Consider the following 22,942-nt stretch of genomic DNA (forward strand, 5'->3'; position numbering starts at 1 on the left):
TCAGCAACACATCCATAGTACATCCAGGAAGGTGATTTCACATCCTTTGTCTGCTTTAACCTGATTAGTGTACAGATAATTTACACAAGAATAAGTGGTATTTCGTAAAGTATTATAAGTGATACTCTGTACCTGAGCTTTTAAATGCAGAATGATTTCTTTGGAATTTAGCATTTTTACATTGTTGTATTGCTGCTTATCCTCGTGTAAAATATCTGATCACTTCTCCTAATCAGGTCTAATCAGGCAAAGTAAGTGAAAACACCTGTGTGGGTGCAGCCTTGAAGTGTAGGTGGTGAATGTACGCTACAGTAAAACAGACGGTAGGTGGCAGCAGTGTGACAAGGTGGTGCCAACAGGGAACGTAGAAGAAGAAACGATAGCAGGTCGCAGCCGGGTGACGCACAAAGCCTGTACAGTGTGGCAGATGTGATGGCGAAACTGGCTTAATTTTCATAAATGTCAGTTTTACTAAACTAGACGCTGCCATTATATCCAGACCTAGAAACGCTGCATTTATTTGTACGTAGTGAGTAACGTTTCAGATCCAAAATGGACGCTAACAGAAGATAAACCTGCAGGACATCAACAGTTAACACTTTTTGGTCTCTTCGTTTCAAACAAATATCCACCGTAATGGCATCAGGTAGGTCTGACTTACAGAGAATAAACTTATTTTACAGTTTGCATGTTTTGTGTTGGACACTCAAAGTTTTAGAGAGGTGCTGGTTAGCTTGTTAAATAATTTCTTAAATGTTTTCAGAGGATGAAATCAATCTGCTGGTCATCGTCGTGGATGTAAATCCGATATGGTGGGGGCAGCAAGCCCAACGTGAGACAGAGGTAGCACTGCTCCGACTTATCAACAGTTTTCATTTTGTAGTTTTTAAATGCGACTGAGGCTAAACAACACCTGCTGTGCTCTTGTCTCCGCCCAGCTCACCCTGTCCAAGTGTCTGGATGCAGTGATGGTGATGGGGAACTCCCACATGGCCATGGCCAGGACCAACAAGCTGGCTGTCATCGCCAGCCACTGTCAAGACAGGTAAATTTATAGTGGTGAAAAGTAATCAGGTACATTTACTGAAGTTGGAGGGACACCTGCAGTATTTTACTCCACTGCATTTAATGGGGAGATTTTAATCCTTTAATGTCCTTATCTTACTTTATTCTTTGCATTTTTATTGCCTTGGGATTATGATAACAACAATCAATGCTAATTTTTTAAACAGACCCCATAGTTTTTTTTTCATAATAATGGTAAAACAGAAAAAAACAAAAACAAAATGTATATATTATGTGCTGTTATAATGCTTGTTATATGTTAGTATACCAACATATAACAATTTGTGACCATGGTATTAGTGGTATTACTAGTATTAGTATTATTTCCACATACCCTAAAACTTACCCTAGAAGTTTATACAGTCCATACACAGAGATGTCACTATTCACAATCCTCATACTCAGTACAGTACATGTACAGACTGCCATCAGCCAACAACAAATTACACGCTGCCCAATGCACAACACATCTATTTTACACAGTCATCATAAAAATTACACAGTTAAGGTAAAAACAAACAAACAAGTAAATATATGTGTATATACATGCACACATATATTTATATTTTTAAGCCTGCCCTGGGGGACTCTAAAGCATCTGCCTGAGGGGATAATGGTTTCCTTAAAGACAGGCTTGAGTGTGGCATGCTGCATGACTCCCATGATTTTCATGGCTCTGGAAGTCACCCTCTTGCAGCTAGATCAATTCATAGTTGATAGTAGTTCATAGTAGTTAGACTGTGACACATACTGTTCATTTAAAATTCATTAAAAATCTTAATAGACAATCAAGTGTGTAACCATACTGTGTAACCGTATCTGAAGTGTGCTTTGCTTTTATGTTTTATGTATTGTTGTCTCTGTTTTAAAATATTAATGTGTCTTTATGAAACATGCTTTGTCAAATATACTGGATTGCTGTTCCTGTTCTGATGTATTACATGTGTCATTACACCTGGTAAGCTAAACTGGCACATTCACAGACATGTCCATTAATGTGCACTTTTCCTGTAACTTTAAACAGTATAAATGAATTATTTTATTTAATATTTCACAGAGAGATTCTGTCCAAAGTCCAAAAAATGGGCAGATATTTTTGCAGCAAAACTTTGTCTTTTCTTCTTTCCTACCTCATTAATCATCTCACTGCCTCCCACATTTATGTTGCAACCCTGTGAAGGGGGCTTGACCACTAGGTTGTGTACCCCAGGTTCACATTACATGACAATATTTAAAATGGTTAAAACTAGTTTCACCTTGCTACAACAATAAAATGCTACTGACAAGTGAATGCATCAGTATTAACAATCAGATGTTATATATAATTTATATATTATGTACACAACCATTTCTTTGCAGAAGCAGCACTTTTACTTGTAATTGGGCAGTTTTACACTGTTGTTCTGGTGCTTTTACTAAGTAAGGATCTGAGTACTTCTGCCACCACTGTCAGTTTCCAGAGTTGAAGGGCTGACTGCCTTAATAAATGCAATGTTTTGCTCCTGTCATTGCTTACATGTACATCTCTCCAACTTCCTATATTTCAGTCATTTCCTGTATCCCAGTAAGAGCTGGAGAGGCGGGGACAGCGGTGGTGATGATGCATCCTCCAGTGGCGATGGAAAATATGAGCTCTTGTCAGTCGCCAATAACCTCATCGCTGAAGAGATCAGGAATCTTATGTCAAAAAGTAAGTGTGTGTTTTTGTGTGAATCAAACTAACAGCAGATGAAAGTGCATATGCTTTCTCAACATACTAAAAGCAAAAAAGTTTGGTCACTGTCTTTGCTGTTATTGTGATGTACACTGCCTGGCCAAAAAAAAAGTCACCACCAAAAAAAAGGTCATACACTCTAATATTTCGTTGGACCGCCGTCTTTAGCTTTGATTACGGCACGCATTCGCTGTGGCATTGTTTCGATAAGCTTCTGCAATGTCACAAGATTTATTTCCATCCAGTGTTGCATTAATTTTTCACCAAGATCTTGCATTGATGATGGTAGAGTCTGACCGCTGCGCAAAGCCTTCTCCAGCACATCCCAAAGATTCTCAATGGGGTTAAGGTCTGGACTCTGTGGTGGCCAATCCATGTGTGAAAATGATGTCTCACGCTCCCTGAGCCAGTCTTTCACAATTTGAGCCCGATGAATCCTGGCATTGTCATCTTGGAATATGCCCGTGCCATCAGGGAAGAAAAAATCCATTGATGGAATAACCTGGTCATTCAGTATATTCAGGTAGTCAGCTGACCTCATTCTTTGAGCACATACTGTTGCTGAACCTAGACCTGACCAACTGCAGCAGCCCCAGATCATAACACTGCCCCCGCAGTCTTGTACAGTAGGCACTAGGCATGATGGGTGCATCACTTCATCTGCCTCTCGTCTTACCCTGATGCGCCCATCACTCTGGAACAGGGTAAATCTGGACTCATCAGACCACATGACCTTCTTCCATTGCTCCAGAGTCCAATCTTTATGCTCCCTAGCAAATTGAAGCCTTTTTTTCCGGTTAGCCTCACTGATTAGTGGTTTTCTTAAGGCTACACAGCTGTTCAGTCCCAATCCCTTGAGTTCCCTTCGCATTGTGCGTGTGGAAATGCTCTTACTTTCACTATTAAACATAGCCCTGAGTTCCACTGTTGTTTTTCTTCGATTTGATCTCACCAAACGTTTAAGTGATCGCCGATCACGATCACTGAGGATTTTTTTCCGGCCACATTTCTTCCTCGAAGACGATGGGTCCCCACTATCCTTCCAGTTTTTAATAATGCGTTGGACAGTTCTTAACCCAATTTTAGTAGTTCCTGCAATCTCCTTAGATGTTTTCTCTGCTTGATGCATGCCAATGATTTGACCCTTCTCAAACAGACTAACATCTTTTCCACGACCACGGGATGTGTCTTTCGACATGGTTGTTTAGGAAATGAGAAGCAACTCATTGCACCAGTTGGGGTTAAATAACTTGTTGCCAGCTGAAAGATAATCGCCCATGCAGTAATTATCCAATAGGAGGCTCGTACCTATTTGCTTAGTTAAATCCAGGTGGCGACTTTTTTTTTGGCCAGGCAGTGTATTTCTAACTTTATTTTTTAAGTGTTTTTACTGTCGCTGTTTGTGAGCTCTTGGAATTTACACTGTGTCTTCATGTGATTACAGCTGAAGTGAGGGGAAATTCAACCGATACTTTGTTGGCTGGATCGCTTGCCAAAGCTCTTTGCTGTATCCTTTCAATAAAAACTTTTTAAAGTTTTATCATTTATGACAGTGGTTCCCATGTGGTCCAGCCACAGGCTCCAGATTGCTCCTCAGTCATCAGTTCAAGGTCCACAGAGTTTCATATATTCAGCATCATACTTGTGTTCGGCCATGTTGTCGAGCTAGTTTGTTGTCACTATCACATAGCTGTTACTCAGTCTATAGCAGGAAATAGCACTTTAAAATTAAGGCTGTGTACCAAAAATTCACTGCACTTCAAAATAAAGTGTGTGTTGTATGTTAAGACTTTCTCTTGCTTAGATAATGGATGCCTTCGCTGATCAAGTTGAAATAAATGTCTGCATAGTACTTTCCACCATTTGTTTTCTGTATACAGCAGTGAGCATGGGTGAGAAAAAGGTTAAGGTGTTTTCCTTATTTTTCTTAATCCTTTAATATCAGATATTCACAGAGTCTCAAAAGACCTTGATGGTAATCAAATTATTTTATCGTGAAGTTAATGATGCTCTTAAATGTGTTCAGTTTTTCTTTTTAATACTTACGTTTCTTTTTTTCTTATTTAGTTGGACAGGACTTGAAATCCAGAATATTGGTAAGCCCTGAATGGTCTCATTTCACGAGTGCTTTTTGTTTTATTCTGTGACTTTGAACACAGTTTCTGTACTGTATTGTTTAGGTGATAAAAGCAGCGGACGACTGCGCCCTCCAATACATGAACTTCATGAATGTCATTTTCGCTGCCCAGAAGCAGGTAAAGGGATTGAGCTTGCTTGTGTTTTCTGTTTTCTTATAATATGTATATTTATTAGAAAATCAATTTGTTTTGTGTTTTGCAACAGAACATCCTGATAGATGCCTGTGTGTTGGACTCGGACTCAGGCCTCCTGCAGCAGGTACATTGTCAGGACTTTAACAATACTGCAAATTGTATCCCGAGAGCAAGTACCAAGCTACTCATGCATTGATATTAAATAGCTAATTTTATCTTGTCTATATTTTTTGTATTCAGTGTGTATATATACCCAGTTTTTTACCTTCAGATGTTTGTTTTACAGGCTTGTGATATAACTGGAGGACTGTACCTCAAGATACCACAGAAAGTTGCTCTGGCCCAATACCTTCTGGTGAGAATACAACACAGATTAGATTCATCCCATCTTTCTGTGAAGGGGGTTGTTTTGTGTTGACGGTGGTGTTTTCTGAACAGTGGGTGTTCCTGCCTGACTCTGAGCAGCGCTCACAGCTGGTGCTGCCGCCGCCTGCACATGTGGACTATAGAGCTGCGTGTTTCTGCCACCGAAACCTGATCGAGATCGGCTACGTGTGCTCAGTTTGTCTGTCAAGTAAGTTTAATTCACTGTTAAAAGAAACAAATGCGTAACTGTAATCTTTATACAGGGAACCCACGGACTATTTTTAATTATTTATAAAGAACTTTAAACACAAAGTTGATCCAAAGTGCTCTTACGGCACAAACAGAAACAAAGGAAAGAGAGAAACGCAAGTCTGAGTGATAATAGCAGTAAAATAATAAGATAGTAATAACAGTGATGGAAACATATAATTTGTTATAATTGCACCTATAGTATAGTGTTTTTTAATAGTGTGACAGTAACACCAACTTCTCATCTTCTTTTGAAGTATTCTGCAACTTCAGCCCCATCTGCACGACATGCGAGTAAGTCTTTAAAAATATATGTAACAGAAATCTTTACTACAAACCCCCCCTTCTCTGAACACTTGATATACATCTGAAATATGCAGTATGATTTCATCTTCACTGTGTCTACATTTATATCATCTAAAACCTCTTTCTTTTTAGGACTGCCTTCAAAATCCAGCTACCACAGATAGTCAAGCCCAAAAAGAAGAAACTCAAGCAACCTATGTGATTTTTGCTCAGATTACACTAATGTGTTGAATTTAGTTTCCTTTTTTGATATTCAGATTGTACCATTTTGTTTGAGTCAAGCTTGAGTGTCATCCTAGACATGTCTTTGAGGCAGTGGGGCCATATGAACATGTTGTTGACTAATACTGTCTTTACATGTACATGGAAGCTGATGCTTAACTTGATGTCCTCAAAATAATATAATACTCGATAATTCCAGTTTCATCTCAGGAGTTTCAAGTTCACCCCACCCCAAAATATTTCTAATTTGTAGAAACAATTGTTTTCCAAACATCTAAAACACACTCAAACATTTGGCCTAGGTTTGTGACATTTGCTTAATTATTTTGTTCACATTGACTTAAAAAAACTGGCAGACAGCTTCAAGTTGTTCAGGATGTTGGGTAAAGATATTTCACTCAGCCTTTGTGTAAATAGAGTTACTGCTTTTGAAAAACAAAGTTGGTATTTTTGTGATGTACATTTTTATATAATAAACAACACTTTGTTCTTAAAAATGTGTGTCACACAGCTTTTTGCATGTCTCATATTGTGGATTTTTCATCATAAATAGTTCAGATTATTCACGTGTCTTTATATTAATGAGTGCATGAGTTATGTTCAGCTTTTAAACAGGTGAAGAAGTTGTATTAAACTCTTGACCGAAGTTAACTTCAAACAAAATCTTTATTATTTACATGTGGAATAAACATTTTGATGATAGTGTGAAACCAACATTTGCTGATTCGCTGTTGCTCCTGAATATTAACATTTGATGGGTCACCCTTTTTCACAAGAGTTGAAAATAAGCCTTTATTAAATCTGTAGAAAAGTTAATTATTTTTCAAAGTCCCCAGTCATCAATTTTCAGTGTCTGTTGATCATGTCAGATAGTTGCAAGATATTCAATAACTACTCCAGATTTTGTCATGGATACCCTTATTTAACCTCACAAATACCACTTGTATTTGTACCACTTGCACACCAGATAAAGATTAATGTAATTTACTAATTGCAATGAACACTGAGCTGAATAAGTGCTCTTGTATAAAGAAAACAGGACCAAATTGGATGAAGAAATTGAGAAATTCAACAGGTGGAGATGTCTGCAGTTTGTATAAAGTCAGGTTGAAACCATCCAGGTGTAACTTCAGTGGAGGAATTCACAATTGAAATTCTGCACGTCAAGGTGATCATCGCTGGATTGGAACAATGTTGCATCTGAAGGAAAGAACACGGACAGACTTGTGACTGATGTGCACCACTTTATACCTGCCAGTCATGAATCATTACAGAGTTATCTTACCAATGTCAATGCTATTTAACTACTGTATGGGAAATATGTGTTAAGATGACTGGAAGCTTTTCAGCAGCTTTGTTCTAGTAGAGTTCACAGCTTTTTGTTTCAACATATCAGCTGATCAACTGATGAATCGATGCCAATCCGTATCCATGACTCTAATTGTGTCTGTAGCACTCACCCCAGCAGTCCTCTGCCTGACCATCGCTGTGGAGTCAGGCTCATCTGAGCTTTCTGGCCATCCCGGATGACTGTGACACGTAATGGTTTCTGTGAAAGGACATGATTTTACAGTTTATATAACAGACATTAACTATGTTTAACAAATATAAGAAGGGATGCACAATATTGGATGTTTTGCTCATTTCCCATATGCCTTATTTGACCGATAACCAATACTGACATCGATATATACACTTTTTTCACCACCTAATGTTAGTGATCATTAAGTCTCTTCTGTAGCGGAATTAACGACATATTACTCTAATCATGATGGCCCACTCGCTGATGGAAACATGAAATATAATGCTTTTCAACGTATGTAAGACTCATTTGTTGTGCAAAATAAGGAAAAGCATTGTTGGCCAATTCTGATATTGGCTGATACCGATGATGTATCATTATTATCAGCATGTTGGACAATTCCGATATTTCACTTTAAAGCCAATATCGGCCGATACCGATGATGTGCCGATTTTATTGTGCATCCCTAAATATAAGCTATGGCTGGGCAGTGAGAAAAAAAATGATAAAACCAGATTGCCACGAGAATGTCTTCTAATTTTAACAAAAAGTCTAACACAATGGTTCTTAAATGGTGTGCCATGATGCCAATCCAAGTGTGCCGTGGGATTTTGTGATAACAACACATTATTATTGCAACATTCAACTGGGCCTGTACAAGAAGTCTGTCTTATTTTTTCTCATTTTTATTGTCTTATGTGATGATAAGAGTGCTAACACGTGTTATGGAAGCTATTGTGCACAGATATAAATATAGGTGTGCCTTGAGATTTTGGCTTGCCCTTTAATGTGCCTTGGGCACAAAAATGTTGAAAACCACAGGTCTAACAGATACGTTAAAAAAAATCTAAATCTAATAAAGAAATATATTGAAAGGAAGTCAAACCTGTCTCAGGGATTTCATAAATCCCTCTGTGAGAAATCTGGTTTCGTATTAATATCCTTAGACATCACACAGCATCATAAAACAATACAGTTACCACAACACAAAGTGACAGATGTAGATTATGTCAGTAACTCACCCCTTCACTGTGCTGTACCACAGACGCGATATTCTGGAGGTTCTGAAAGTTCCCCGTGTTCACAGACCCAAACTCAATGACTTCATCACCAACTCTGAGCCCCTTTGGAAAAAAAAAAAGCAACAATACTATGTTCAACTACAACAAAAACAGCTTATTTATGTAGTACCCTACTACATTTGTTTACATATTATTTAATTTATATGCATTTGGTTAACAAATATACAGATAGGCTGGGAGCCAGGTCCAGCCCAAATTATGGTTTCTGCTATTTTTTCCATTATCATTTCCTGTTAGCCTGTACCTTGGGCCATTACAAGTTGATAACGAGCAACCCCAACTTAGGGCGTTTGGTCTCAGGGGGGCCAAAACCCCTTTGGGCGAAATGATGTGAATACAAATATTAGAGCACTACGATGGCATAAATACTCATACAAGTATAATATTTGGCAAAGAGTATCCTGACACAAAGGGGAAAGTAGCAAAGAGTTTTAGTGTTAAGACATGCATTTAGCAGTAGCATCTGGAATTTCCTTCACTTTAGGTGTTCTTGATAATATGAAGTCCTGCTGTCATTTGTTTATTGGGTCGTACCGATGTCAATCTGCTATTAACCAATCAACGCTTATCAAAGATGAGTCTCCTGACCATAGACTTGACCATACGGGTCTCTAGCTGGGTGGGACATACTGTAACAGACAGATGCTTATCAAACCAGGAAACAGAGAGACACAGAGAGCGTGCGACCGAGCAGAGGAGAAAAGTTAACACAGAGACGCTGAACATTCTAAGTTCATAAAACCTATATTAGTTACTGTGTTTGTTTTGTTACCAGCAGGGGTTTTGTATCAGTCTGTAGCTCTGTTAAAACGCCAGAGGAGTGTGTCTGAAGCTATTTTCAGTCCATAGTTTGTTGAGCTCCATAAACTCTGAGCTTGGAGTTTCTGATTGAGTATGGACACTAATAACTGTGATAAACAAAACATCCGTAGTTTAAAGACAGAATGTTTATTAGTGTTTGTGAATTCTGGGGATAGTGTGCTTCGGGGGATAAGACCAGAGCCGGAGCAGTAGGAGTTCTCTGGGACTTGCCACTGCACACCGGAGGATCCAGATTCACATCTGACCACGGAGAGGGTTGCCTCTATCACATTGCTCACGTGGACAGGATTGAACATGGTTGTCTACAGTTTACAGATATTTCCAAGGTACAGTGAGTAAAAACATGACATCTCTCAAGGTTATCAAATGAGCTCCAACATGACTGGTATTATTACTCTTTTTCTTTTCTTTGAGGTATCTGAACATTGTAAAGGTGCTGTTAACCAAATTTGGGAATAAATACACGTGTTGATACATTTAATTTCTGTTGTTTAAATCCACTCATGCTCTATAACACTGTGTAGCTTTTGCTTTTAGTAGAGGCTATAGCGTTAGTGCAGTATTGTGCATGGGAGCAGGGTGTCTACAGGGCCTTAAAATAGTCTTAGATTTGAATTTCTGAGGTCTTAACTACTACAAACATTTTATCTAATTCCATTTATCCATTTTTTTATTTCTTTATGTGAAAATGAGTGAAGCCTTTCTATGTAAAAGTCCACATTTCTAATGTTACAAATCTTTAAAAACTATAATACTGTCATTTTACTTCATACTTGCACTGAGCTGTTGGCAAAATGAAGATTGACTTAACTTACTCTAATAACCATATTCCTACATAACACTTAACACCTCTGCACAAGACCACATGTATACTACTGATCTGCAATGCTTACCTGCGATGCTTAAATAAGTAAAACGTGATTTATCCAAAACTATGTCCTAAATCTGGTTAAAAGGTTTCCTGAACGGGTCTTAAAGAGCATTAAATGTAACGTCTGATACCTGTAGACTTTAAAAGCTCACCAAGCAGTATGGCTTCATAATTTGCTAACATGGCCTCTCTACACCTTGGTCAGGTTTATACGCCCATAGTAGACACATCCCTTCATTTCTTCACTTCAAAGAATTGTGATGGTTTATCCAAAACAACTACCAGATAGAAAGGCATAGTTCACATCACTCACAGCTCCAGAGGCAGGTGAGCCTTGTGTCACAGCATCCACCTGTGCAAAGGGAAGAGGAAGGGTGTCCTGATGCTCCATCGCCTCCTCCCTGGCTCCCGCCTCATCCTCTTCCCGCTTGGCTTTCTCTCGAGCGTGCAGCTTGTGCAGGGCTTCTTCTATCTCCTCCATGATGGCCTTGTGATCATTCTGCAGACCTGAAAGACGTGATCAAAGCATTACTTTAAAAATGGAGATATTCATTAGGTGCAGACCTACAGTGATATATTAACATAATAAAAGCTGGTATTATCTTTAAAAAGTGATATTAGTATCAGTCCAACTTAAGTTACTGGCAGTATTTGGCCAGTTGTGGAACTGGCATCATGTCATGTATTTTTCTGTCAGTATTCCTCAACAAATTTAGATGAAGAAATTCTAAACTTGTTTAGGTTCAACGTTTAAACTACTGAATATTGGTGTCACATATTACACACTATGTGGGGAAATACCAACTACTGGTGCTGGTTTCAATGACAGGCTCATCCCTATACTGCTTGGTCGAGTTAGTACAGTTTTGTATTTTCCATTTTCCATTTGTTCATTTCATTTGTATGATTTTGTCCTATGGGCTACTATAACTTTATTATGTTGATCTCCTCTGTACGCAGGACATCTACTGCACGTCTGTTTGTCCTGAAAGAGGGATCCCTCCACAGTTGCTCTTCCTGAGGTTTCTTCCAGTTTTTATTCCTGTTAAAATTTATCTGTCTTATGTTCTAGAGTCCTCCGAGGCAATTTGTGATGTGTGATACTGGGCTTTATAAATAAAACGAAATAAAATATGTTATGTTTATTTCGTTTTAATTTTTTTGTTTCCATTCAGTTTAGCTTTTTCTTTTTTAAAATGTGTTATTATCCTTTTTTTTCTTAATTTTTTAAAAATATTTAGTTCCAGCTATTTTTTATGTTTGAAAATGTTTCGTTTTGGTTTAGTTTTTATTAATTTCAGTATTAGTGCTAGTTTTTTCATTATAATACAGGGGATATTTGTCAGGGGCGAATATTTAAGAAGTTCAGAATAGGTTTTACAACACAAACACTACACTTTGTGAAGGCATAGCAATAGAACCAATGACTGTCCTAGTGTAATCTGTGTTGAGCTCGATGGTATGGCCTGGCAGTACAAAAAGGCATCCAAGACTCTCTCTGATGATGTTTAAAAATCCTTTATTCACATGGATGAATGTGGATAAAGGATTGAAGGCAACTGACTCAGTAATTTAGACAGCCCAGTATCAGTAGACAATGCGTCCTTATGCTTATTTTGTTGACAAATAGACCAAAGACTAAAACTAAATATTCCTGTATATTTTCTCATTTTATTTTGGTTAGTTTGTAAGTACACCATATCTTTACATGTTTGTCCCATCATGTGTTATACAGTATTCTGTGACCCGTCAGGATCCGTGACCCAAACCACTCAACAACTCACACAGCTCGACTGGAGCCTGGTGCTGGGTCACAGATGTTGACGTTACACCTGCTACCAGAGAAAACACCAGAATAAAACACACACACTGCTGCTTACATGAAATACTGTGTCTTGCTGTCCTGATCTGGTACAAGTTAACATCTGCTCGGGGGTAGCCCTCTGCATCAACCAGAGGGTCTGCAACTCCGACACCTTGCTGTAAGTAGAGTTAACAGTTAAATAAAGAAAGGAAGCCATGTTTGGCTAACATTTGGCTAGCATTTGGCTAGCATTCACAACCAACGGCTGTAGCTTTGTGTTAGCTTTGGGTTAGCTTAGTGCTACATGTATGTCTAACTGACAAACTTACGTCTTCCAAAACATCGTAATAGGCTTTTATCTGCTCTTCAATTTCATCTTTCTTTTTAATAAGGTTTTGTACGTCTTCCATTGTTATTTCAGACGTTTCAGCATTTTTGTGGGTTTCCTCTGTCATCTTCATGGTTGCCTGTCACGTGACGTGACGTGACGTCAGAGATTAGCTTCCTGTTGTTGTTCCTGGTAGATGTGTGTGGGCTCTGCTGCCCCCTACTGGTCGATGACAAAATCTCTAAATGTAGTCCTGTGGCCACCTAGTAATTTACAAGCCTGTTTTCATTTCCAGAAAATTGTGAGTAGCAAACATTTAATTTCCTGCACTCTGGTGAATTGTTATACACCAATTTATGTCTTTTCTGCATCAGCTTATGGTGTAAATTCATTTTAATTTTGTCAAAAATAAAGTCTGCCAGTACTTTTTTGTTTATTTGCTTTTATTTATTTCGTTTTCGGTGATGGGGGCATGCTCTTATTATTGAGGTGGAGTCCCCTGTATCCCCCTATGGTAGTATGTTCACACGACGTATTTAGTTTCTGCATGGCATAAAAACATGAGGAAAAGGAGTATAAAGTTATCTTTTCCAAGTTTTTTCTTTAAATAATGAGGGTTTTTTGGGGGGGTACCTTTACAAACATTACAATAAAATAAAGAAAATCTGTTCCAGACACATTTACACTCAATTTTCATTATTTAGGAACACATCAAAATATAATCTGAATATAATTTCATTTCACATTTAGACAACTAAACACTTACAGATCTTTCACAAACTAATTAGGGCATCGCATGATTAATACATTTGTGTCAGCTAAACTTTCTTTTTGCTGCTGCTGCTATCTGTGTGTCCTCTTGTTTGCAATATTGTTTTATATGTGTAAAGTCACAACTGTTGCTATCTGTATGTTCTGCTTGTTGGCAGAGTCTTTCTATATGTAAACATGTCACTGCTGCTCCTACTGCTTTTAACAACTGTGTCCTTTCCAGTCTTTAACTGCATATCCTGTTTTTGTTCTTGCTTTGATGTATAATAGGAAGCCTTTTGTAACACCTTGGCACGGGACTACAGATGGGATAATAGCCCCTTTGCAAATATTCTTTTTTCTTACCATGTTTATTTCTTAATTTGCACTGTCCCTTCTAAAATAAATTAAACTAAAATCAGTTAAACACAGGATTTAGCTTAGAATTTTAATACTTGTCAAGTCTTCAGCCACTTTATGTCACATGTTCTGGTCATATCGGAAACTATTTCATTTCTGGGATTTAATATTCAAAACTTTCCAACAGTGTTAGGATGGCTGGTTGCCCAATCTACAGTATGTCCATGGCAATTTTTGGAGTAACTCCTCTAGATGTTAACTTATGTAGAGCCCAAACAGACATTGTCTCTTTCTGTTCATGTCTGGCTAGAAGGCTCATCATGTGTAAATGGAAGGACTCTTCACCTTTAACATATGGACACTGGATTAAGGATGTTATGTGTTATTAAAAATTGGAGAAAATGTGTTGTTTTATTAAAGGATCAACTGCATGCTTCTTTGCCACCTGGCAACCATTTTTTACTTTTGTAGCAAATATGGAAGCTGAAAAATTGTAATGAAATGTGTCATGTGTCATACTTTTTTAATTGTTTTATATTATCTATTTCTTGTCTTTTGGATTTCCTTTTGCTGGTCTGGCTACCTCTGTTCTTGGGTTGGTGGGTGGGTGGGGTTGTTTTTCTGTCATTGCTGGTTCTATGTTTGTGTGTTGATGCTTTGTGCATCTTATTGAATTATCAATATAAACACCTTGTTAAAAAAAAGAATTTTAATACTTGACTCCTGCACTGCACTGTTCAAATGTTCTACGAAGAAAAACACAAAGACACAAGATAATAAATCATATAAGTCAACTTTAATATAATGTTGGATACAATAATTGATCATAATGTAAAAGCCTATAATTTCTTCAGAAACTTTATAACAGTCGTAAACAACGCATACTTCTGCAGACAGTAAAATGTGTTACAAATAGTTTTGCACCAGTTATTTCATCTTCAAGGCAGCATGTTGAGAACGGTTCCACAGCTTTGAAAAACACGGTTTAACTGAATACACCCTCTGACTTGTAGTGTCACTGCCATCTAACATGTCCTCCTGTGGCATACTTATTTTACTTCAGAGTTTTCACATAGAGGCACAGTGGTATAAACTATTAGAAAAGTGAATGTTAAATAAGGACTCAAAGTGTTAGGTGATATCCCTAAGTGCTGTGTACCCTGAGTACTTAAATATTATTTTTGATCACATTTGTTATCATAAAGTGGAATGTATTTCTAATGGCCTTCATCCTCAAACAGGATACAAGTGCAAATCTTTATCAATGTCATTAAAAAAAACCCCTCTGTGTGCCCCGTGATACCAAATGCAAAAAGTTTCCTTCAAGAAGTTTTCCTTCATGTTTAACTGGCTTACAAATCCCAGCTCTCTGTGGATGGAACGTGTGCACGTGTGGTGTTGGAATATAAATCTGTGTTTGTTTTAAGTTAGTTCATTAAAAAGAGAGAAGTACCAGATTAGGTGTTTTTGTCAATATAGCTAACAGTCTGTATCTTGCGGCCCTGCATGTTGATCCGCAAGCACCAGAACTGACTCGTCTTTGTCGTCCCCTTGCGGTGATGCATCATTTGATGAGGATGAAACAACCAGTGAGAGCTCCGCCTGAGCTGTTATCTCCTTCTGTACTAGAGCAAACTGGGCTGCTGCCTCATCCAGCTGTGAATGAACAGCTTGGACCCAGTTTTGTAGCTGCACGTTGAGAGCATCCATGCCTTGGTCCAGCTTCTCCTGTCTGCCTTGTAGCTCCTCTAACAGATGTTGTGTGTCACTTGAAATCTGCTTCCTCTTTCCTTCAGTGGGAGCACGCTGACGCAGCATGTAGCCCTCGAACTCCTCTGGACTGAGGTCGAGTGCTGGTCCATCCAGCTTTTCAATAAAAGCCACTGCACATGACTAAAACAGGAGGAAGAGCAAAGACATGATAAACCTACATGTCATCCCATGGTGTACGCTGCTGGATAAGTAACTTTGCAATAAACGTACCAAATTTGTGAAGTAGTAGCCACTCTCTCCTGCCATCAGACTGTGAGGGAGACCAAAACGAATCACATACTGCATGTTGGAGTGTAGGCGAGGTGGATTGGCCTTCAGCACCACATAGACCAGGCCTGACAGGAAGTCATCAGCATTAGCGGGCTCGCTGTTCGAGGTGGAGAGCCCTTCAAAGACATGCTGACTGCATTTGGACACACATGCAAGTTTGTCTTGAGGCGCTCGTTTGGCATCCATTTCAATTATAGCTGTTAAAAAACATAAAGGGCAGAAATGTCAAAGATTATTTAATGAGGCAGGAAACAAACTATAGAGATCGAACAGGCAGGGGCAAGTCAAATTCAAGGACTTTTCAAGCACTCATTTTTACGTTTAAGGATGAAATTGTTTTCTCCACAACCATCTGTTGCAAGAATGCTGCGCAAATTTATAAATGGGGCAAATATGCTACCAGGGCCCAAAATGAATTAACTGGTCATGTTATTCAGACATGTGACTGGCAAAGGACAAAAAAACTGGAAAATATACAGAGTGCTGAGCATGGCGAAGCAGCCCCAGCCTCTCCCCAGCAGCTCAACCATCTACAGTCAGACACACACAGCTGCTTATTTACTGCTGAATCACAGCTCAGAACTCATACCAACAGCTGACGCCACTCTGGTGTGAGTGTTTTGCAAGCTTGCAAAACACTATGGCACAAACCATTTTGCGCCATATTCACCAACCCAGTGGTGCTGTGAGCTCAAACTGCTCATACAGCGTAAGGAAATAACTGCAAACATGCCCGTTATTGGCTTCCTAGTGTATTTAAACACTTATCTAATACAATTCATAGAATAATTTGTGCTTTTGTTCTCCTCTTAATGATGGTCAAGTATTTTTTCAAGGACCAAGTTAAAAATGTCTTGTATGAACCCTGATACTACTGTCTCCCATTAGCTTAAAGGAGCATTCCACATTTTTGGCTTTCTGGCTGGGACTTAGGGCCCTGTGACGGCCTCCTGCCTCAGCAGGGCCTGCTTTGTCTGTGTTTTCCCCTGTCTGCCTGTCTGTTTGTCTGTCTGTCTGTCTACTGTGTGGAGCTGAGTAAGTGGCAACTGGGAGCACCTGGCCAGTCTCCTAATGGCAGCTTACTTAAGCCTGACTGTGCAATCACTTCGCTCTCTTCCCCTCATCCGGCACCACGTTTTGTTTAGTTGGCTCACAGACTCACAGACTTACACATCACATAACTTAATTATGTTTTTGGCAATTATCTTCTGTAAATAATACATTTGTGCACTTTTCAGTTGATAGCATATGTGTGTCCTATATTTGTCGTGGCGTATGAGCCAGGTCATGACAGCCCTGACACACATGCCAATGGTCGGATGTCGGTCAGGTCTTAGGTGAACGTCTGTCACTCCAGTTTTTGCTGTGTATCCTGCACCGTAATTACTAGTCGGCCCTTGTTGGCCATTTTTTGACCAATTCAGCATGTTGAATTGGTGATGGAGCTGGCAGAGCCCGTCAGTGACAGAAATCACTCTCATTGGCAGTTCAGCACAGTGCACAAGAAGTGACATGGAAGCAAGGAAAGTAAACAAACAGCTAAAGCCAAGTGGAGCATGAGATCTGACAAAACTTGTTAAATTAGGAAAGATTATTTCTTCCTTTTGAGTTCTTTAGGAAAAACAGTTCGTAATTGTTTCCGTTATTGTTCGCTAGCACACAGTAAATATCTTTTGTTCTTTCAACATCAGGTTGTGTTGTCAGTGTGCTAACAGGCTAACTAGCATCTTGTCGGTCTTCCAGTTTCTCTTATTGAATGATGAATACAGACTACTATTACCTGCTTATATGAGGAGTTATTTCCTTTCACACAGGTGCAGAATGTACACGCTAGTTGGCCATTGGCTGTAGTCTTTTCAGTGTGTTCAAGTGCAACTTTTTAGCTGAGATACAAGCCACGAGGCAATGCAACAGTTGGCCTTCGTCGCCACTCGTTCTTTGGTGTCGGTTTGATGTGTCTCACCCTTAAGATGTGAAGATCACTACCACTCATGTCTGTCTATTAAATATAAGGGTGCAGCTAGCAGCCAGTTAGCTTAGCTCGGCATAAAGACAGTGAAAAGCTAGCCTGGCTCTATACAAAGGTACCAATATCTGCCTACCAGCACCACTAAAGCTACCTAGTGAACATTTGGTATCGCTAATTAACTGTGGCTATGTATGCTTATGTTTACCAGTGAGACATGAGTGTCTAACAAGCATATTTCCCAAAGTGTTGAACGATTCCTTTCAGTACTGAAGTTGTGAGTCACCTGTTATGGCAGGCAGAAAAGGGTCTCCCATGACTGCAATCTTTTCATCAGGAAAAGGTACGCTCAGCATCTGCGGAGTGACCCAGTTTAAGGAGCTGCAAAATACAGATATCTGTGTCAAACAGGGCCATAGGTTAGAGGTTTGGATCAAATACAATACAAGTCACTTGTATACAAGTGTTACCGTATCCTTCTCTGGAGAGCCAGGTCCTTCTGTTCATCGTCACAGCTGTCATGGCAGAAAACCCATTTGTGCAACCGTGTCATTATTAACTTCTCTACATGCTCCATGATCTGAGTGACCTGAGCCTCAGGAACACCTGAAAATAAAAAAAACATGTATATTTAGAAAATAACAACTCAAAAGTCATTAATATTCTCAGAATTAACAGCCCGACAAGTGTTGGACTGATCTGTACTCACTGCTAAAATACTCAGCAAAGGACTGGTAGAAATCCTGCACAAGATCTGACTGCTTCTGTACCGGCAGACCCTGTAAAGATGATGAGAAGCTATGATGAGAACAGCTCTGACATATCAGAGAGAAGTCAAAAGAAGTGTAATGTTAAAAAGATAATTACATGGTACGCCTCCATCGTGTTGAGGAAAGCTGTACATCTGGACTGCAAACGCTGGGAGGAAGGGCTCTTTAGTATCTTTAGGAAACCAGTGAAGTCCCCGGGCTCGAGGCTCTGGAAAGCTCTCACTACATTTGCATGGCGTTCAGAAGACTCTGAAGGGACAAAAGGTGGATGTTATTCCAGATAAATAAATAAACAAACATGTTCTGAAAGTGAAACACGACACTCAGAAAGGCTCAATTTGTTGAAAAACTGCTGGCAAAGTCACTGCATTATGTAAAACAGTGAATCAGAGGGGCACATTTCATCACAGATACCCAGGTTTCATCTCTTGAAGTTTATTATGAACCTGTAGGGATAGTGGGACTATACTACCCATACATATGCACACAGAATGCTATCTGTGCATAAGACAAAGATGGAAAACAGCTACTTTGTACTGGATTTTGTTGTCATTTAATGACTGCACCTAGAAATCATGTGCTGAGGAGATGCCTGATGTTTTCTGTTGAATGTTTGGACTCTGTCTCGTGACGCAGAAATGTCAAATTTGCTAGTTTACTGGTCAGAGAAAATCAAAGACCCAGATTTTGCTTTGCTCTCAATAGAATTTGTAGGATTATAAGACCTATAATTAGCAGCAGTGTACAATACAAGCAATACATTTTTGCACTTTTCTGTTCTGGTCTTGTTAGTCAGTCACTAGCTCTCTTTGCTGGGTTGTGAATTCAGCTTTTGTTGCCTCTGCTCAATTACGTTTTGCTCTTAACCCTTTGGCAATACAGCCACAAAATCAAAAGTACAAAATGCTAACAGAACTACCTTGACGTTTAGGAGGCGATGGGCTGCCCCAGAAGAGTTTCCTCACTGTGTTTATTCGACGACTTTTCTCCGTGCTTTTCTTCTCCTCAAATTTGGAGAAGGTGAGAGGAGTTCCATCGTTGCTCGGCCTGCAAGGAATGACAATGTTAAACACCCAAACCTAAACCCAGTTTAAAATAGAGTCACTTAAAAGCAACACATGATAGAAACATCATTGTTACACTACTGATGACTACCTGAATAGATAGGACATCGTTATGCATGCAGTGCAAACTATTAATAGGCTCATCATGTTAAATGCTTTGTTAATATAACTATTTTCTAATATAACTGATCAACATCATACTGCTATCAACACAGCTGACAAAAATGTCAGGATCTAAATTCTCCTTTGAGTCTGATTGATTGTTCTAAGCAGTGTGTTTACCTTGTGTCTTGCCTGGAAGCTGCAGCTGGACGTGCTTTCTCCCTCCAGCACTTGGAGCAGAAGCCTTGCCACGCGGGGTTTCCATAATACCCACAGGCGTTTTTGCAGAGCAGCTCCTGCTGAGAAACTCTGATTCCTCTGTGCTTGTCTGTCCACATTGTAGAGCTCTTTCATTTACTGCTCCCACCTGTTGGACACAACAGAAATTTGACAGAATTCAGTACAATGATCAACTGCAGAGTCTCCATCATATTCTTCATTTAAGTGTAATGGTAAGAAACACTTTATTGAGAAACAAACATTGTCAACACTGATTTAACTCTACAATGATTGCACTCATATTGTACCTGCATCGTTTGTTTTTTTGGATTGTATCCGTTAATGCTGTATAGGCTTAACTTGTATATGTTACACTATATTCTATATGTCTTTTCCCCACAATGTTGTATGTTTGAACACGGGTGCAATTACATTTGTTTGAATGCTGATTAGTGTACATTGTCACTTTTCAAATAAAACGTAAAACATTACATTACAACCAAAATTAGTCCCAATATACTCTGTACTTCTAATATAATTCCTTTGAAAGTCAAAAATGTTAAAAGAAAAAGGTTTGTTCTGCATTTGTTACTGCAGGGACCTAAATCTCACAAGCTTAGTGTTCACTATGGCCTGGTTGTGCTAATCTTGATACAATATCTCATGCATCTTTAATTTTCATACATGTATGTATACATGTACTGTTTTCTTGTTATATGTTTGTGGTTGTGTCTCTTTGTTTTATACTATGTGCCCTACTGTTTTCTAATTTTACTGTAAAGCACTTTGTGAATTCTTTCTGTGAAAGGTGCTATATAAATAAACTTTACTTACTTACTTACTTACTTACATGCATCATGCAGACAGTCAACTTGATCAAACACTGCTGCAGTACAGCACATTAAAACCCAGCAACTCTCCTTCCCAATGGTCAAAGTGTAATTATTTCTAAATGTGTTGCAGGTGAGGGGATGAAAATGGTCATTTTTCTTAACTCTTTGAAACCTCAGCAAATTGGCTTGATATCTTTCAAAAATATGGGAAGAGGACAATGAGCAACGAAAGAAGAAATATCCCAAAATTTGCCAGAAATTAGTAAAAAAAACAAAAACAAAAACAACTAAAAACAAGAAAAACAGTAGAAAAAAAAGAAAGTTTAAAAAAAGGAAATTACCTGGAAAAAGCGCATAAAAATGATAATTTTGTATCATCATTTTTTAAACATATAATAATAATTATTATGAATATACTTTTCCCTAGCCCCCCCCCCCCCCCCCCCATTTTGCAATACATGGACATTTCTTACCAAGTTGCTTATTGCCTTATTTTCTATGTTTTTGAAAGAAAGGGTTCAATAGTTTAAATACTTGCAAAAGGCCTCTGAAAGCAGCACATGGAAAGTGCTGTCACTCCAGGGATTTGAAATATGTCAGACTGTGCTTCAGTGGAATGGAAACTACCACTACTTTCATAAACATCAGGAAACAAGAATCAAAAAAACGTGACAACAGACAAATATAATATTGTGTATATAAATAATTATCCATGGATAGATATAAGATTGATGCTACGTAAATTACCATTATTTAGAAACATCCTCCGCAATATTTAATACAACATCAAAGCCTCAGTATCCTAACAAAAGCTGGACTGTCAGTCTGCTGTTGAACCTCAGGCTAAATTCCCTATTAAAGGTTCAGTGAGAGTTTATGGGTGCAGGCTAACGTCGTTAGCTAACAGTTTAAGAGCTCAGCGGCGGCTGACTGTCAGCTGAGCGGACTGGAGATAAGAACCACCGGCTAATGTTAGCTAACGTCGAGTGGCTAAAGCTGGCAACTGAAACAACCTACGTTTGTTAACTGTACAAACTAATTCCACTGGTCTCGAAGCTAAACAACAACCTAAAAGCAAATATCCGTAAAGATAACGTCCCAATTATCGAAATGCCTCCTCACCTGTCAGCTGGTGAAATCATAATTAGCCGCTTCCTTGTCGAAGAGCTTTTTTCACTTTCTGGTTTCTTAACCGTCACAACCGTATCATAACGTGTACAATGAGAACGATAATCCGTCAGACCTCGGTCAACGATGTGTTTTTACAAAAGAATGAAACAGAGGTAGCGAAAATTCACGTTAAAGTAATTAAAGCCTGAGGCGGAAAATCAGCTGCCTTCAAACCTGTGCAACAGGAAAGCCTTGTGACAGCAAGTTGTAAAGCTGTAAATAGTGATCGTCACAGTAATGACCTTTCAAAGTAAAAGTATCCCGGCAAGATTGTGCCGATTCCCCGCTTCAACAACCAAGAATCAAGTACCAAATACAAACAGCATCGTCACGTCTCTCTCAACTTTATCATCTCCCAAATCCCGTATTCGCAGCCAATGTAGTCCTTGCTTCTGCCAATTTAAATGTATGAATATTTTATTTTGAATGTCTTAACCGGAAGTGAGTCTACCTTGATGCTCTGGAATGACAGATGTCGAGTAAATTAAAAGTCATGAGACCTCTGGTGGTCACACGGCGTAACTACACCCTTGTCTATTGTGAAAGATAAAATGATAATATAACATTTAAATAATACAATTTTAACCGTAAATATAACTATAATGTTAGCTTGATTCTAGTTCAAAACACAGTGATAAAACGGAAGCAATTACAAACTAATTGAAATTAGAAATTGCTCTTAAGTGTTGACATTTTGAAACTACAACTTCACACCATTCAGTGAGAAATACGTTTGTGATTTTGTATAGAATTGATGGTATTCATTGTCATTGTGGTGATAAGCATTTTAAACACAATACCACACAAGAAAAGCTATTCCCACACCAAAGCACTGTATGGAAGATCTCTTGAGAGGAGAATTCTCTGTGGACAATGGATGGAGTTCCTGACATCAGCAGTGTCAAATTTGGCTTATGCAGTGAGGGACAAGACAGCCAGATCTGTCAAAAAACATGACCTAACAGACTGAGAAGAGCACAGCTAAAAGCTCAGGGCAGGCTGCATTGAGTGACAGGCTGTCTGCCAATGCTCACCAAGGCT

The 22,942-nt window shown here is 38.8% G+C and overlaps 3 protein-coding genes and 1 long non-coding RNA gene across 4 annotated transcripts; 2 read left to right on the forward strand and 2 right to left on the reverse strand.

The window, feature by feature from the left end:
* Positions 1 to 338: 338 nt before the first annotated feature.
* On the forward strand, positions 339 to 6,692 carry gtf2h3 (general transcription factor IIH, polypeptide 3). Its single transcript, XM_033620544.2, has 13 exons — positions 339 to 646; positions 764 to 843; positions 939 to 1,045; positions 2,613 to 2,755; positions 4,224 to 4,286; positions 4,725 to 4,754; positions 4,847 to 4,875; positions 4,960 to 5,034; positions 5,123 to 5,176; positions 5,339 to 5,407; positions 5,491 to 5,626; positions 5,925 to 5,961; positions 6,106 to 6,692. Exons 1-13 carry the CDS (start codon positions 637 to 639, stop codon positions 6,173 to 6,175), a joined length of 903 nt encoding a protein of 300 aa, XP_033476435.1. The 5' UTR covers positions 339 to 636; the 3' UTR covers positions 6,176 to 6,692.
* Positions 6,693 to 6,842: 150 nt separating this feature from the next.
* Positions 6,843 to 12,796, reverse strand: psmd9 (proteasome 26S subunit, non-ATPase 9). The gene is made up of 6 exons (XM_033620546.2): positions 12,626 to 12,796; positions 12,373 to 12,472; positions 10,806 to 10,999; positions 8,740 to 8,841; positions 7,656 to 7,744; positions 6,843 to 7,395 (listed from the first exon to the last, which is right to left on the reverse strand). The coding sequence occupies exons 1-6, from the start codon at positions 12,755 to 12,757 to the stop codon at positions 7,368 to 7,370; spliced, it is 645 nt and encodes a 214-aa protein (XP_033476437.1). The 5' UTR covers positions 12,758 to 12,796; the 3' UTR covers positions 6,843 to 7,367.
* Positions 9,586 to 12,421, forward strand: LOC144464274 (uncharacterized). The gene is made up of 3 exons (XR_013492030.1): positions 9,586 to 9,947; positions 11,453 to 11,514; positions 12,228 to 12,421. It is a non-coding gene; the product is annotated as an uncharacterized LOC144464274 (long non-coding RNA).
* A 1,715-nt stretch (positions 12,797 to 14,511) lies between the features above and the next one.
* Positions 14,512 to 21,991, reverse strand: LOC117253238 (rab5 GDP/GTP exchange factor-like). The gene is made up of 9 exons (XM_033620637.2): positions 21,854 to 21,991; positions 19,860 to 20,046; positions 19,433 to 19,560; positions 18,611 to 18,762; positions 18,453 to 18,522; positions 18,214 to 18,349; positions 18,030 to 18,124; positions 15,718 to 15,974; positions 14,512 to 15,627 (listed from the first exon to the last, which is right to left on the reverse strand). The coding sequence occupies exons 2-9, from the start codon at positions 20,015 to 20,017 to the stop codon at positions 15,214 to 15,216; spliced, it is 1,410 nt and encodes a 469-aa protein (XP_033476528.1). The 5' UTR covers positions 20,018 to 20,046; positions 21,854 to 21,991; the 3' UTR covers positions 14,512 to 15,213.
* Positions 21,992 to 22,942: the final 951 nt, after the last annotated feature.

Source organism: Epinephelus lanceolatus, chromosome 9 (assembly GCF_041903045.1).
Source record: "Epinephelus lanceolatus isolate andai-2023 chromosome 9, ASM4190304v1, whole genome shotgun sequence".
In the NCBI taxonomy this organism is placed as follows: Eukaryota; Metazoa; Chordata; class Actinopteri; order Perciformes; family Serranidae; genus Epinephelus; species Epinephelus lanceolatus.

What these genes read in the sequence shown, in the direction of transcription:
- LOC117253238 (XM_033620637.2), bottom strand. Translation starts at nt 20,017, where the DNA reads ATGTGGACAGACAAGCACAGAGGAATCAGAGTTTCTCAGCAGGAGCTG. An exon ending in GCTTCCAGGCAAGACACAAG is followed by an intron (nt 19,561 to 19,859) that starts GTAAACACACTG and finishes CATTCCTTGCAG; the next exon opens with GCCGAGCAACGATGGAACTC. An exon ending in TTTTCTGCCTGCCATAACAG is followed by an intron (nt 15,975 to 18,029) that starts GTGACTCACAAC and finishes GTTTTTTAACAG; the next exon opens with CTATAATTGAAATGGATGCC.
- psmd9 (XM_033620546.2), bottom strand. Translation starts at nt 12,757, where the DNA reads ATGAAGATGACAGAGGAAACCCACAAAAATGCTGAAACGTCTGAAATA. An exon ending in AGCAAGACACAGTATTTCAT is followed by an intron (nt 11,000 to 12,372) that starts GTAAGCAGCAGT and finishes CACGTCTTTCAG; the next exon opens with GTCTGCAGAATGATCACAAG. An exon ending in TGGTACAGCACAGTGAAGGG is followed by an intron (nt 7,745 to 8,739) that starts GTGAGTTACTGA and finishes GTCCTTTCACAG; the next exon opens with AAACCATTACGTGTCACAGT.
- gtf2h3 (XM_033620544.2), top strand. An exon ending in ACTTGAAATCCAGAATATTG is followed by an intron (nt 4,876 to 4,959) that starts GTAAGCCCTGAA and finishes TGTATTGTTTAG; the next exon opens with GTGATAAAAGCAGCGGACGA. An exon ending in ACTCAGGCCTCCTGCAGCAG is followed by an intron (nt 5,177 to 5,338) that starts GTACATTGTCAG and finishes TTTGTTTTACAG; the next exon opens with GCTTGTGATATAACTGGAGG.